At 40.6% G+C, this 17516-nt stretch overlaps 1 protein-coding gene across 3 annotated transcripts in view; it reads right to left on the bottom strand.

Annotated features, from left to right (window-relative positions):
• LOC124551104 (zinc finger protein 239-like) overlaps nucleotides 1–17516 on the bottom strand; it is a 67118-nt gene that overhangs the window by 49283 nt on the left and 319 nt on the right. For 2 of the 3 annotated variants that reach the window (XM_047126037.1, XM_047126039.1), the window contains exon 2: nucleotides 5698–5760. The exons of the other annotated variant lie outside the window; for it this stretch is intronic. In XM_047126037.1, coding sequence (XP_046981993.1) covers nucleotides 5698–5760 — 63 coding nt within the window. The remainder of the gene's footprint in view (nucleotides 1–5697; nucleotides 5761–17516) is intronic. 3 annotated transcript variants of the gene reach the window in all.

Raw genomic sequence — 17516 nt, forward strand, 5'->3', positions numbered from 1 at the left:
ACAAAGACATGTTGAACACTGCTAGTGGAGGTACAGTTATAGCCATAAAGAAAATATGATAATATCCATCCAGGTTAGTACAGATTCTGAATGAGAAATGATTTGTGAAAAGATAAGTGTTAATGGAGGATCAAACACAGTCATTAGGTGCTCTTACAACCGCCCTGCCTCTGGAGAAGTAGTAGCGGAACATTTGAGGGCAAACTTGGACAATATTTAGTGTAAATTACCTACTCATGTTATAGATTTAGGTGAAGATTTCAACTTACCAGCTGTAGACTAGAAGCTTCAAGTGGTTAGGGACAGGGAATTGTTTGAAATTGTTCAAAATGCATTATACGAAAATTATCTCGAGTAATTAATCAGAGAGGAATTGTGGAATCAACATCTTAATCTGCTGGTGACAAACACAATCAAACTTTTCACCTCAATTTAGAACACAGAATTAGTCTTCATAAGGCCATTACAACAACACTAAATACAGCTGTAAATGGGGATAGAAAGAAAGAAAGATCTTTCTTCTTAACCCTATGCCGTCCGGTGATACCACAGTGGTGTTGTACCCGAAATAGCGGTCAATGGCCAGTGACACCTCAGTGGTGTCGTGAACATAGTATCGCGCACTGGCCGGTGACAGCACTTTAGTATCTTTTGCAGTCTGTTGGTGATTTGTTCAGGTAACAATAAGTTACATATAAGTACTTGTGCCCTTTCATCATAGCAGACGAAAGGGACGATACGGTTATTTATGATGAATATGTGGACATCTTGTCTGACGTTCTGGACAACTTGGCCGATTGGGAAGAAGACATTATATATATATATATATATATATATATATATATATATATATATATATACACACACACACACACACACACACACACACACACACACACACACACACACACACACACACATACAGAATCGTCGGAAGCTACTGGAATACGTCCAAGAAGAATTCAGCGAATTCTACACTTGCCAACTGATTCAGATGAATCAGATGAAGAAGACAGTGCACAGTGGTCAGACTTTGATTTACTGAGGACCAATAATAAATTTGAAAGATCTCCGGGTCCGAACATATTTCCCAAAGATACACAGAGTGTCAAGAATATCGTAGAATTATATACTGGGAATGATCTATTTGACTATATTAGCAACGAAACCCAACAATTACTACAGTCAAAATTGCAATAGAAGGAAACTGGATACAAATAATGCCAAATTTGTCAACCTTACAGGACCTGAAATTAGAAAAGCTTGCTATCCTTATGGGAATTGTAGAAAAAGCAAGGATTGACGATTACTGATCAACGAATCCATTGACAGACACACCGATATCTCGCAAAACGCGCCGGATCCGTTCTGCACACGTGGTGTTCCAGTTGTGTGTAATTTACATGCGCAATTCAGTGTTCCACGTAACATGGACCCCTTACCTCACTTCAGTGGCCCGCCACATGCACTACAGGCATGCTACGCATCAGATAGTTTCCACACAGGTGGCCTTCTCAACCCCCCCCCTCCCCCCGCCCCTTGCGGGGGTCCCCGTTTCCGGTCGCTCAACTGCCTGCCGCTCCCACAGCACCGCCTGTGTCTGCCACGCCGGTCTCTTGCCGTGTTCTGGAATTGGGTCGTTTCCATCCAGCACTCGTCACTCACGGTCTAGTTTCTGGGCCCCCCCTCATGTGCCACTCATCCGCCTGTTTCCACGGTTACTACTACGGATTCGCTCGCCTGGTTTAAAACCAAGTCTACCATGCCGGCCTCTGACTTAACCTCAGTTCAGCTGCTACCCCAGGAGACACCGAAGCCATCGTTGTCACTCCCTCCTGGCAGCATGCCGAAGCTACCGCCCTTATAAGAAGACAACTCGGCATCGTGGTTCACACTCGTCGAGCACCTGTTCGAGTTACATCGTGAGTCTGACGACAACTCAAAGTTTCTCTGCCTCGTCACACACCTCCACTACCACTCAGATTTGATTTGTGACCTGCTCCTTTGGTCACCGCCTGCACCAAAATACGAGTTTGCAAAGAAGACTATAATGGAACGACTTGCCTGCTCGCCACAAGAGTTAATAATCAAGATTCTCTACAAAGAGCACCTGGGGGAACACACTCCCTCACAACTCTGGTACCACCTTCGATTGCTCGTGAACGAGCATACCGTACCTGACGCCACGCTAGGGGCTGCGTGGTCAGCCAGACTACCTACCAATCTACAGATCCATCTGTTACCACACTCATTCGAGTCCATTGGCTCCTGCCTACGCATCACTGACCAGTTGTATTCACTGCTGCGGCAACATCAGCTGGTTCATTCCACACCATTTGCCGGCACAGCCGCCACCACATACTGATCTTTGACCGCCAGAGGCAGGGTTCGCCACGCCTTCACCTCGTCTACTTCTCCTGGCAGCGTCAGCTCACTCTCTCCGCTGTTGAGCACTCCAGGATCGCCCACACCCCTTACGTACCGGTCTATTTACTGGAACAAATCAATGAGGACAAGCCGACCCCGCTGTCGCAGTCTCCACCTCCTCCTCACCCTTTCTGCTGGTACCACAAAGTGTTTGGCGACACCCAAATGCCAACTGCAGGAACTAAGAGACGCCGAGTCCTGCGGGTAATCTAAAAGGCGTCCTCTTACATTACACTCTGTTCACTTGTCCGCCCGGCCGAGTGGTCGTCTCTATGTGACTGACATTGCGTCAGGTCTAGCTTTTGTGGTTGACGCTGGTGCTGACGTGTCGATCATACCTACTTTAATGGCTCCACCCACTTTTTCACAGACGAAGTCACTTCTACGAGCTGTCAACGTGTCCATGTTAACTATGTTACCTACCTCAGGCACAGTAAAGGTTACGGTGACCCCATCTCCTCCTCTACATCTTCCATGGACATTCTACGTTGCCGACATTGATGAACCGATCCTCAGTATGGATTTTTTGTCTCATTACGAACTATACCCGAACATCATACAGGGTTCATTGCTCCACCACACTACGAACACTCACATACCATGCGCACACACCTATGTTCAACACTCTGTTTCCACCACAACATACGATATCATACGCGAGTGCTCCGCCCTCGCGGGCAGCATTGTGACCTGCATTACCGACCTACTGTCAGAATAAGACTCGGCGATGCAACTCTGCCAGGACAACGAGAAGCTGAAACAATGCATCGCATCCACTTACAGCAAGCTTGTCATGGCTCGTACCCCACTTCTGCAACTGGAGTCCACGGTGCTGCCACCTAAACAAGATTGCTCGGCTGAGCCTAGCTCAAACTCTCGCCTTCACACAGCAACTGGTCTTCACCAGTCCACCTTGTCCCCAAACATGACAGATCTTTTCAAATATGCGGCGATTACAGACACTTAAATACTCATACTGTCATGGACAATTACCCAGTGCCAAACATCAATGACTTCACTCGTATGTTATCGGGCGCCACAATTTTCAGTGTTATTGACTGTAAACGCACCTACCACCAGATTCCCATGACGCCGGAAGACATTCCTAAGACAGCTATTATCATGCCGTTCGGTTTATTCCAATACCACTTCATGCTGTTCGGCATAAAAAACGCGGCACAAACGTGGCAATGTTTCATTGACTATCTTGCGACAGTTCAAGTTTCGCTTTGCTTATCTGGACGACATTCTCGCTTTCAGCAGCTCAGTGGAGGAACGTGAAAATCATCTGTCTACAGTCCTCCAGACCTTGAGCTCCAATGGTGTCGAGGTGAACAAAGACAAGTTTCAGTTGTGCCAGATGTCAGTCTCCTTCCTAGGTTACACCGTCTCCGCTGATGGAATACAGCCTCCCAAATCTCGTGCGCAGGCTATCACATCTCTGCTGCCCCCGGCTACTTACAAAGAGCTATGCCATTTCCTCGGCACCATCAATTACTATCATCGCCATCTGGCTTCCACCGCCACTGTTCAGGCACCCCTGATGGACGCGCTATCAGGCAAACAAACTTCAGGTATCAAACCCCTCTCTTGGACTGCTCCAATTCTAGAGGCCTTCAAGGCTCTGAAGACTTCTTTAGCCCACACTGTGACCCTCGTCCACCCCGACCCCTTGGCCAAGATATTCATCACTATGGCCGCCAGTGACATTGCGGTGGGGGCAGTGTTGCAACAACGCAAGGACGACACAATTTCTCCCCTTCATTTCTTCTCTTCTCCAAGAAACTATCTATGGCTCAGAGAAAATATTCTGTATTCATTAGAGAGCTCCTTGCTGTTTACGAGGCAATCAAACCTTTCTGCCCTGACGTCGAGAGACATTCATTTTTCGTCCTCACTGATCACAAACCACTGGCAGAAGCGTTCTGCAACCCACCCGCTTGACGTTACCGCCACTTTGACCTGGTTTCTCAATTCACAACGGATGTCCGTTACATCAAGAGTGCAGATAACATTGCTGCGGATTTCTTCTCGTGGATCAGTGCTATTTCCCGCATTGTTGATCTTTCCGATCTGGTCTCCCTCTAAGCTTCTGACGAAGATTCTCAGGTTCTCCTATGAGACCCACAAACATCACTTGTTTTCACAAAGGCTACATTTCCTGGCTTTTTCGACGAGGTGTGATGTGATTCTTCGACTGGCACCCTACGGCCTTTGCTCCCACCCAGGCTGCACCGACAGGTTTTCGATGCACTGCATAACCTAGCCCACCCGGGCGTTTGAGCCACCACACGTCTGGTGTCAGAACATTTTGTTTGGAAGAATATCAAATGGGAGTGGGCACACAGCTGCATCACTTGCTAGCGCAACAAGATCAGCCACCACACCTGCCTGCCTCTGGGCAAGTTCGACATTCCCGCAGGACGATTCCGTCATGTACATATTGATCTGATCGGGCCTCTTCCTCCTTTGGAGGGCCATATATCTTAACTATCGACTGTTTGTCTCGCTGGGTCGAGGCTGTCCCTCTCCCTAACATCGCTGCCGAGACAGTAGCCAAGGCTTTCATTGGCTCACGGATCGCTCGTTTCGGGTGCCCGACCACTATCACCACCGATCAAGGTCGACACTTCGAATCCTCCCTTTTCACCATCCTCTGCAATATCTGCAGTATTAAAAAAATACACACTGCCACCTATCACCCACAAAGCAATGGATTGGCAGAGAGGTGTCACCGCACCCTCAAGACGGCCCTTCGATGCGATGATTGTCTCTGGTAGGAAGCTCTCCCATGGGTGCTACTTGGTCTACACTCGACCTATAAACCTGACCTACAGGGGACTAAATCCAAATTTGTTTTTGGCAAGAATCTGGTTCTACCATCCTCAAAAAGACATCAAGTGGTTTACATCTGTGTGCTGACTTTAAAGACAAAGCAAACTCACAAACAAGTAGGTTAGATTCACATAGTATAACTGTTAAGAGTTAAAACAATAAAAAAAGTTAAACTTTTACTATATTCTCAAAAGATAAGCAAGTTTTACAGGATACAGCTTACAGGTGAAAAAATCGGTCCGAGTAACAAAAGATCTGAAGATGGCTGGTGACAGCCTCAATCAACAATTTATGTTTGAAATATTATGTGATTGTGCTAAATGATAACCTGATTTAATAAGACTTATTCTTTTTACTTTCTTTATAACATTCTTGCCAGTTTTATTATTGACTTACTGTTTGAAACAGCATAATTGCTCATGTTATATTACTTACTGGCTCTTGTTTGACAGAGGTTGCACCACAGAAATAATTTTGATGTTTTTCTGGTGCTGCCATCTGAAAAAGAAACACCATATGCGAAGAAACTATCAAGAGCAATCCAAGGCCAAATCATGAGCCGTAAATAAAGTAGGTGAAAAGTTCTAGATTTATGTACCGTGGAATTCCAGGATGTACTTGAAGCAGTGCTTTTTATTTTGTTTGACTGAAGCTTCAACCAGTTTATTGCTGTTTGGTGGACGCTGACAATTAAGACAGTCTTTGAAACATTAATTGTTCTATACATATATAGATACAGTGAATAGGGGACCAACTATAAGTTTACTGGAACTATTTTCTGTTTGAAAGAATTTAGATCTTTAAGTTGCCCTTAGTTTCCTAAGACATGAAAATACAGATATTTCATAAATTAAAGTCAAAATGAAAGGAATACCTTGTTGGCTACTCATTTTCTAAATTATTATCTCAACACCTAGAGTAAAAATCTGTAAAACACTGTAGGAAACCAAGTTCACTGGCTATAACCTTTCATGATACAGATCGAATATCTTCTGTTCTTCAACGGCGATTACTTAACTTATGAAACCACAAAAGATCTAATATTCACTGAATAGTCTAAAATAGCAGACTTTCTCTTAATCTACATCTACATACATATCTTCACTGTACTGTGCATGGCAGAGGATACTCCCAAGTGTACCAGTTATTAGCGATTCTTCCTGTTCCATTCCCACATGGAGCACAGGAAGAGTGATTGCTTCAATGTCTTTGTGCACACTGTGGTTAGGCTGCTCTTGTCCTCAGGATATTTCTACAAGTAGTATCAATCACATACTGTCTTAAGTGATTGTAATTAAAGTCTTATTTAGACCAAACATGTTTCACATTACTTTTCAGCACCTTCAGTGGTCATGGTAGCAATGATTTTTCTAACAAATATGTCTGTCAATTTCATAAAGAAGCTACCATTTTCAATTATTACTATTGCTATTAAACTGTATTAAATCTCTATTATCACTCAGATTTTTTTCTACTTCATTTCTTTCTACACCTAAGTCCAATTTTAGTAAGCTGCACTTCACTGCATGAAATGTGTTTTTATTTTCATGTTGGGTATAACCACTTACACCTCAAAACAATGTGAGGGAGGTTTTAAATTTGCCTGTACATTGTCTCTGTCTGTTGCAGTTTGCCTTGAAAATGCCGAAATATCGGCGGTCGCTGTTAATATTACCTGGCTGAATTCTCGTAATTTGTTTGAACCTCAAAACAAGTTTCTTCCTCTGTATAAAATGTTCAAATAACTCTCGAGAATTCAGCCAGGTGACATCTTCAACAAACACCAAAATGTCAACAGATGCACACCCTGTCATTTTCAAGACACCAATGTAATGAGAGGGCACTGTGCAAGTAAATTTAAAATCCATGTACGCAGACCATATGATGAAAGGCAACATGCACACCATAAATACTAATGTCATCACACAACAAACATGATCAACATCTGAAGTTATCGGTAGTGAATACTAACAACCAATGTGTGAGGTAGCATCAACTCTGCTTACTTAATAACTCTATCCCAATAGCTGGAAGTAATTGCCAGGATATCTGTGTTACATTTTTTTTATTTTTTAACTTGGCTAGATTAGGACCTTCCCATCCTCTCCTAAATACATTCCATTTTTTTTACATCATAGTTATGTAAGAAATAATGATAGTTTTAATATGACCAATATAATGAACTGTCTTGAGTGTCTGTAGAGGCAATGTAAATAAATAATAATGACTAAGAACTAATAAAGTTACAGTAGTACTGGCAATATTTCTATGCTGTTGCTGCTGCTACCACAAACGATGATGATGATGATGATGATGATAACTACAACAACAACAGCAACAACAACAATTAATGGCGGATATAAAAACTATTTACAGATGTACAAAATACACATTTTCTGATATATTGAGTTCCAGCGAAGGGAAATTTAAGAAGATGTCACCAGCTAAAAACACTGGGAAATGAGGATCTGGTTGGAAACAAGGAAGTAAAGGGGTAACATGTGCATACAGAGATAAAGACAGTCATTATTATTGCTTCAGTAGATATGTCATTAACTGTCTTTTGAAACTGGAAATGTTATTCAGTTCTCTAATATAATGAGGGAGTTATTCCAGGGACAGGTTCCTGCTACTGAAAAGGACTTTGAGGAGAAAATGGCTCATTGATGGAGTGGGACAGAAAGGATTTAGCCCTGATGAGAATGGGTGTTTCTGGCATGTTGTTCAGACAAGAGCATTAAGGTCAAGGAAATATGTGAGGGACAGTGTATGTTGATAAGACAGTACAGAAGACAGAGTGTATGGAAATCTCTGCACTTGGCTGCACATTGCCAGAACTCCTGTGCATATGATAGTGAAATATAATGAAAGAGTTGAACACAACATTTACACTGAACACGGGCATTCATAAGCAGTTTCAGGCACTGTCAGCTTCTCTGTGAATGACTTTGCAGGACGTCATCACTGTAGTCAGTGATTGGAAGTGTAAGTATTTGCAGAAGTTTCTTTTTCAGATCAAGAGGGAAGAGCTTTTTAGATTTTTGAGGGGAATGGAGAGATCCTGATGTCCTCTTCCACACTGCAGTTGCTTTCTCGACCCAGTTTACATTTTCATCTGTTACTACTCCTGGACTCTTTGCTTTAGTCACACTTAGAACTAAAGATGGTAGGTATGTATTCTGTAGGATGACTGGTGGCAAGGCAGTGTTCTGAAATAGCAGATTTGTTCCGCTGTTTAAGAGTGAGTGACACTTCTGATCAATAATCATCCTTTATGGTCCTAATGATCTGACCAAATATGACATGCCACAACTACAAGGAATATGGTAGATCTAAATGAACACATAATCAGCAAACCACCGTATAGTACATGGTGGAGGGTATCCCCCAGGATTGGTCATATTCTGCAGAAAGATGATGTTAAATGTGTTGTTCAACCACCATCTATGACTAGTGCCCTTTTGGGTTCTCTAAATAATGATCTTTGTTTGCATAAGGCAAGTATCTATTGTGTTCCTTGCAGCTGTGGCACATCATATATTGGTCAGATGATCAGGACTGTGGAGGACTGGTGCATTGGGCATAAGCCTTACAAATACTTAGAACAGTCAGCAAAACTATTAATGAATACACTGGCTTAGCAATGGTCATCCTATGGATGTTCTGCCACACACTTCCAGCTAACAGTGTTGTAAGGGCAGCACCATTACAGTCACTGAAGATGGTATTTAACCTACATTACTATTGTAGACTCACTTTGTTGGGGTAGTTTGTATCTATCTTCAAGTGCTGCCAAGCGAGTTTTTTCACAACCTTTGTGACACTCTCCCATGGGTCAAGCAAACCTGTGGCCATTTGTACTGCCCTTCTTTGTACTCTTTCAATATTGCCCGGTAATCTTGGCTGGTTCAAATCCCAGGCACTTGAGCAGCATTTTAGAATGGGTCACACATGTGATTTGCAAGAGATTTTCTTTCTAGATGGATTTCATTTTTCCAGTATTTTTTCAATAAACCAATGTCTGATATCTGTTTTACCTACATTTTAACCTATGTGACTGTTGCATTTCATATCTCTACAAATTGTTATACCCACATATTTGTAAGAGTGGACAGATTCCAATTGTGACTCTATTGATACTGTAGTCATATGATACTATGTTTCCTCATTTTGTGGAGTGTGCAATTTTACATTTCTGAACATTTAAAGCAACTGGTCAACCTTTGCATAATTTTCAAAGCTTATCAAGATCTAACTGAATATTTGTGCAGCTTTTTCAGCCAGTACTTCACCACAAGTAACAGCATCACCCATGAAAACACCGCGGTTACTATTAACATTGTCTGCATGGTAATTAATTAAGGGTAGCAACATGCTTCCTTGGGGCACACCCAGTTACTTTTACTCTCCATCTAAGATCACATGCTCTGTCCTCTATCAAGAAATACTCAATCCAGTCAAAATTTTCACTTGATAAACCTACACAATCATAAATTTAATAATAGACGCAAGTTTTGTTAATAATGTAAGATGCAAAACTGCAGATTTTTAAAAATATATACAGAGCACAGCAACCACTTCTAAATACACTACTGGCCATTAAAACTGCTACACCATGAAGATGACGCGTTACAGATGCGAAATTTAACAGACAGGAAGAAGATGCTGTGATATGCAAATGATTAGCTATTCAGAGCATTCACACAAGGTTGGCGCCAGTGGCAACACCTACAACGTGCTGACATGAGGAAAGTTTCCAACCGATTTCTCATACACAAACAGCAGTTGACCAGCATTGCCTGGTGAAACGTTGTTGTGATGCCTCTTGTAAAGAGGAGAAATGCGTACCATCACGTTTCCGACTTTGATAAAGGTCGGACTGTAGCCTATCGCGATTGCGGTTTATCGTATCGCGACATTGCTGCTCGCGTTGATAGAGATCCAATGACTGTTACCAGAATATGGAATCGGTGGGTTCAGGAGGGTAATACGGAACGCTGTGCTGGATCACAACGGCATCGTATCGCTAGCAATCGAGATAACAGGCATCTTATCCGCATGGCTGTAATGGATCATGCAGCCACGTCTCGATCCCTGAGTCAACAGATGGGGACATTTGTGAGACAACAACCATCTGCACGAACAGTTCGGCGACGTTTGCAGCAGTATGGACTATCAGCTCTGAGACTATGACTGCGGTTAACCTTGACGCTGCATCACAGACAGGAGTGCCTGTGATGGTGTACTTAACGATGAACCTGGGCGCACGAATGGCAAAATGTCATTTTTTCAGATGAATCCAGGTTCTGTTTACAGCATCATGATGGTCGCATCCGTGTTTGGGGACTTCGCGGTGAAGGCACATTGGAAGCATGCATTCGTCATCGCCATACTGGCATATCACCCGGCGTGACTGTATGGGTGCCATTGGTTACACGTCTTGGTCACCTCTTGTTCGCATTGACGGCATTTTGAACAGTGGACGTTACATTTCAGATGTGTTACGACCCATGGCTCCACCCTTCATTCGATCCCTGCGAAACCCTACATTTGAGCAGGATAATGCACGACGGCATGTTGCAGGTCCTGTATGGGCCTTTCTGGATACAGAAAATGTTCGGCTGTTGCACAGGCCAGCACATTCTCCAGATCTCTCACCTATTGAAAACGTCTGGTCAATGGTGGCCGAACAACTGGCTCGTCACAATGTGCCAGTCACTACTCTTGATTAACTGTGGTGTTGTGTTGAAGCTGCATGGGCAGCTGTACCTGTATACACCATCCGAGCTCTGTTTGACTCAATGCCCAGGCGTATCAAGGCCGTTATTACGGCCAGTGGTGGTTGTTCTGGGTACTGATTTCTCAAGATCTATGCACCCAAATTGTGTGAAAATGTAATCACATGTCAGTTGTTGTATAATATATTTGTCCAATGAATACCCGTGTATCATCTGCATTTCTTCTTGGTGTAGCAATTTTAATGGCCAGTAGTATTATAACAAAAGCTGTTTGTCTTTATTTATAGTTATTACTGTAATCAACTGAAATGGTTAACTTTAGCAGTATACTCAAGAACAGATTATGTATCGTCTTCACATCTCTGAGAATTCTATGGAACAAAGGAAAAGGAGTCTTTAAAACATTGTGTCAAAAAAAAAAAAAAAAAAAAAAAAAGAGGAAATGTTTAATGTCATTGTAATACGTATAGTTTTTTCTCACGAAATATTTCATGCAGCCCCACCCCTTCACTGATATGTAAGCTTAAAGATAATTTTTTCTAGAATCTGAAGACACAGGTCTTTAAAGTTAGTTACAGAAAAGAAATAGGAATGATGGGGACAGTTCTGAAGTTTGCAATTTGCAACTTATCAAAGTAATAAGTATTTTACTTCTTGTAACTTAAAATATATAATTAAAAAAACGGGTAGAGAGAGAGAGAGAGAGAGAGAGAGAGAGAGAGAGAGAGAGTGTGTGTGTGTGTGTGTGTGTGTGTGTGTGTGTGTGTAGCACTTGTGCACGAAGGGTGAAGGGTATTGTACAAACTTAATTATTTACATAGAAAGTACACCCATCCCAGGAATCTAGTATCTCAACAATTTTTGCCTTTTATCGATACAGGCAAGATATATGTCTACCCATTTCTGAGAAAAAGGGGCCTTAACATGACAGACAGTTGAATAACAAATGACAAAAAATATTTTTTGTACAATATATTTACAAATAAACCATTTCTGGGTTTTTTCCTTTGCTTCTATTGTGAACCTCGCTTCTTGCCAAATATCAGCATTTTAGGTCACCCGGAAGCACCCTGCAGGTTTTGCTGAGTGAGCCTGTGAGCACTGAAACAAGTAACATAACTAGCCATACCTTTTGATTGTATTAAATTTGAAGGATAAACTTCTGATACCAGCAATGGACTGTAGGACTTAGTATGTGACAAATTTCAACTAGATGCATCTACCTGTTCCTGAGAAAAAGGGTTATTAACAGGCAGACAATAAAGTGGTCCTATAAGAGTTCCAGTTTTACCAACTGGTGCACAGAAGTAAAAAAATCACCACATCAATTCATATAAACATTTCAGCGTCTCTCACAAGAGAAATTCATTGGTTTCTTTCTTACCCAAAATAAACTGCAACTGGAAAGGACGTGTTAAAACTATGACAAGAAATAGCAGGTATAAAGGGATTGTTACTACTACTGCATAACACCAATAAACAAAACAGAAAATTTAAGATACCATGCAATTGTCTTCATATATATATATGTGTAACGAAAGATATTACATCTTGGCAACCTGAAACAACAGAAATTGCCAATGTGAGAGTAACAAGGTAAATTATTTGATGTTGCGCAGAAGTACATCTAAATTTGTGAACTTCTATAGACAGTATAGTGAACAGATTAGGACAGCTAGGATAAACACAAAGCCATGAGCCACCACAGCAGTACAAGTATAGGGTGTTTCAGAAAGGACTTTACAACTTTGAAAAATCATATAAATTAATTCATACTACCTACAGAAATGATTGTAGTGTCGATTTGTAGGGAAATACATCAAGTTTTGTCTCACATAGTTCGCTAGTACCGAATCACACCACAAGGTTGTTAGTGGCAGTTGCATTAAAGATGGCTGCCTTCACTGGACCCGAGTGTGCTAGGCGTGTGTTTTGGTTTGAAGAATCGAAGTAAACGACAAAATTTCAGCGTAATTTCTGTACCAGGTATGCTAAAGATCTTCCTAGTAGGCCTACAATTTATGAGTGGCATAAATGTTTTGTAGAAACAGAGTACTCAGTAAGACATGGGAAATCATCAGGTCATCCAAGCACCATCAACGGGATACTGTACCTGGATACTTGAAGGCGCACCACGCCACTACCTGGCTGATGTACAGAATTTTCTCAGTGACTGCTTTCCAGGTCAGTGGATTGGCTGTGATGTGCCAATCGCACGGCCCCCCTGTTCCCCAGACCTTACACCACTCGTTTTTTTTTTTTTTTTTTTTTTTTTTTAATAGGGTTTCATCACCAATATCATGTTTGTACCTCTGGTGCCAGCTTCACTACCTGAACTTAGACAAGAATTTACACTGCCACCGAGCAAGTTACACCTGCAATGCAACAGCGAGTTTGGAAAGACTGACTTCCGATGGGATGTGTGCAGGATAACCAATGGAAGCCACATACATCTTTAGTTTACGGTAAAAAAAAACTTTAGGTGTTTCCCTACAAAATAACACTAAACCCAGCTCTATATCTTCTTTCAATAAATTTATATGAATTTTTAAATTTTTAAGTCCTTTTTGGAACACCCTGTGTACATGACTAATAGATCTCCAAATTATGGCACAGAGATGAGGTGATCCCATTGCCCAGTGGGAAACCACTGCAGCCAACCTCCTGAGAACTGACGGGTAAACCACAGATGTCACTCACATGAGGAAATACGTCAGGCACTGGGCAACTAGTGCACAACAAAATATTAACACAGAGATCAACAATAGGTCTAGAAAGCCAGTGGTACCATCACCGCTTTCAAAAATCAAACAAGCTTCAGATCAAATCCAATATCAAAAGTGCCAAAGACTTTGAGCATACCTGTCACGTATAACAGCAAACATGGCTGTGATGGAAGATTGATGTTGTTGTTGTTGTTGTGGTCTTCAGTCCTGAGACTGGTTTGATGCAGCTCTCCATGCTACTCTATCCTGTGCAAGCTTTTTCATCTCCCAGTACCTATTGCAACCTACATCCTTCTGAATCTGCTTAGTGTATTCATCTCTTGGTCTCCCTCTACGATTTTTACCCTCCACGCTGCCCTCCAATACTAAATTGGTGATCCCTTGATGCCTCAGAACATGTCCTACCAACCGATCCCTTCTTCTGGTCAAGTTGTGCCACAAACTTCTCTTCTCCCCAATCCTATTCAATACTTCCTCATTAGTTATGTGATCTACCCATCTAATCTTCAGCATTCTTCTGTAGCACCACATTTCGAAAGCTTCTATTCTCTTCTTGTCCAAACTATTTATCGTCCATGTTTCACTTCCATACATGGCTACACTCCACACGAATACTTTCAGAAATGACTTCCTGACACTTAAATCAATACTGGATGTTAACAAATTTCTCTTCTTCAGAAACGCTTTCCTTGCCATTGCCAGCCTACATTTTATATCCTCTCTACTTCGACCATAATCAGTTATTTTGCTCCCCAAATAGCAAAACTCCTTTACTACTAAGATTGATGTATCTGAAGAAAAATGATAAGAAATGGGACTAATCCTGTATTCTTAGAAAATTATGCAAGAATTCAGGAAATCACATGGATTATGGCAGAGAGGGACATACTGATAATGGTACTAAGTGAAGTAAGATAAAGGGGAATGGAAAAAGAATACAAAATGTGGTGGCCAGGAAGAGAAAAAAGAAGAAATGGTGTCGTAATAACAGTGGTTAAAGTCAAGGAGGCTGTAACATCTAACATGACTGGGATTAGAGGAGACTTAAATGCTAGAGTTTGGAGTGATAGAAAAGGATATAAAACAGTTGTAGGAAGCCTTAGGGAAGATCACAAAAAAGATGAAGGTGAGGTCTGAGAAATAAATGGGTCATTGCTACTGGATGGTATCAAAAAAGAGATAGTCACGAGTTTACTGAATACAGTAGGAATTTGCAACAGAAATCCATAACAGACAATCTAGTAATAATTTGAAGCCACCCAATGGAAGTGAAAGTGATACCAAGTATTCGTGTCAACAGTGACCACAGACTATTTGTAGGGGCATTGAGGAACTTCGGAAATAATAAATATGGGGGAAAAAGACAGCAAACATAAAATACTAGACAATTAAATATTGAGAAACCCATGGCATATATAAGGAAAAATCAGAACACAGCTTCCTAAAGATGAGTGGAAAGATGTGGAGGAAGAATGGATGAGATTAAAACAGGCCTTAGTCAAGGCAGTAGAAGAAACAATCAAGACAAAAAAGCTATGGGTGATAGAATGCGAAGCAGTCAAGAAGAAGAATAATGCATGGAGAGAATCATTCAAAAACAGAATGAAACAGAGAGATGAAAGGAAATGACCACACACAGCAGCACAGAAAATAACAAAACTGGCTAAGATGTCTTGGGGGAAAGTCACAAAATACACAGAATGGAATTTTATGGATGACAGAAGATACAGTATTATATTGCATATTAGGCAACATAAAGAAGCAAAAAGAAAATACTTCAAAAGTCATCAATGAAAAATATCATTACAAAATAAATGGCAGTATAAAACTAATACTTCACATGCCATGACTTCCAAGGTGCAACTGTGCATAAAAATATATCACTCCTCAGTAAAACAATGGATGAACCAGCAGGTGGGCATCTGTTCCATGCACAACTGCAGAGTATTGGTGATGTTTTACTGATCAAGCATGGTTTGGATCAGATGCCCATTTGCTGGTTCATTCATGGTTTTGCCAAGGAGTGACATGTTTTTATACACACCTGCACCTTGGAAATCATAGCATATGAAGTATTACTTTTATATGACCTGAAGATACACCTCCTGGCTATAAAACCAGTCATCATACAGGGAACAACACAAACAGCTATTAAGGACTTGGACTTTCTCTCAGTTTAACATAGACTATTTTACCATCTATGATTTTAAATTGTTTGACTGTCTTTCACATCATGTACAAATGTGGTACAATTTGAACACAACTAATCTACTCTGCTAAACTGAGTTTACATATTCCTCTTGAAATGATTTTTCTTAATAAATGCTCACTATTAGTACCCATGTTCACTTTAAAAATAAATATTTTTTTGAAGAACCTGCCTTAAGGAATACAATTTCTTTCTCTCATTTAACTTATTCAGTGAAGAACTGCATGTTCCAAACTTAGGTCATAAGAGTTTCACACCGTGAGAACCCAACAAGCAACAAAAATTTGCAGATAACAACATTCATTAAAATAACATTTATACCAGCAGGAGATAGTGACAAGAACAACAGTATGCATCTTAAGTCAAATAAATCTAAATCCAGTGAATATAAAATAAACAAGTAGTAGTATTTTGACGAACATAGGATCCTTCTAACACATTTTCAGTTTAAAGATCTGGAATAATACAAGATACCCTATTTTAGTTAGCTCTTAAAGCTTCACATTTGTGAGATGCCCGCAGGAGTCTCATACAACCTACACACAGATTAGTGTAATATTGATATATTGTTCTATGACTTTTTTCCGATACCAAATTTGCCTATGCAGTTTTTATACACAACACATTTTGCATATTATTATATACAATGTTTTCTATGAAAAGTGAAAGCTAGGGAAATTAATTCCTAGCTAAGTACATATTATGCAAACATACACAATCATCTGAGATATGGTGTGATATTCTGCAGTAATTCTCCAGCTGCCATTGGCAGTTTTAGAATCCAGGAGACAGCCACAAGGATTTTAAATTGAAGCAAACCTCGAGACTCACAAAAACCATTTTCATAAAGCTGAAGATTCTAACAATTTCTTGCTTGATGAATTTCTTAGCAGAACGGTTGATGGGTGTATTATTATTTATAGCGTATGTCAATACTGCATACAGTCCGACTTCTATACAAATTTTGTGCAGTAATGCTATCATTGTAAATACACACTATAAAATTGTTTATTTATTTTTTTAATTTGATGATGTGTGGCTACAATAGCATAAGAATTATCACACTCTTCAAGTGTATTGAAATTTTAACATTTGGCGAAAAGTTTTATATCCTTTTACACGTAAATATGCTTAAGAATTTTTCTCGACCGATTCCAAATCCATAAGAGCAATTTCATGTGGGATCTGTGGAAGGTACATTAGCATATTTGGTCCTATTTTGGAAATATTTATTGTGAGTTGTTGTTCTCTGACATGTTCTACGTCCTAGAGGATCTCCTCACTGTGTATCAGTTGGAAAGAAAAGTGCATCTAAATGTAACTCTTGTATATTCTGAGGAATTAAAATTATTTTAAAAAGAACCACATAGTGCTAACCGAATGCTAGCTAAAGAAAAATAATAAAATTCACATTACACTATAATTAACCTGCAAGTAATACACGCCAAATATAATTTTGTTCAATTGGAGCATTCCAGAATGACCTTAAGCTGTCCAATAAGTTCTCCACAAGTACAATATAGAGGCTATAGATGACAATTTGTAATTTTGGAAAGACGTGAAGTCTTATTTACTGTGTCA

This window comes from Schistocerca americana, chromosome 9 (assembly GCF_021461395.2).
Source record: "Schistocerca americana isolate TAMUIC-IGC-003095 chromosome 9, iqSchAmer2.1, whole genome shotgun sequence".
Taxonomy (NCBI): Eukaryota; Metazoa; Arthropoda; class Insecta; order Orthoptera; family Acrididae; genus Schistocerca; species Schistocerca americana.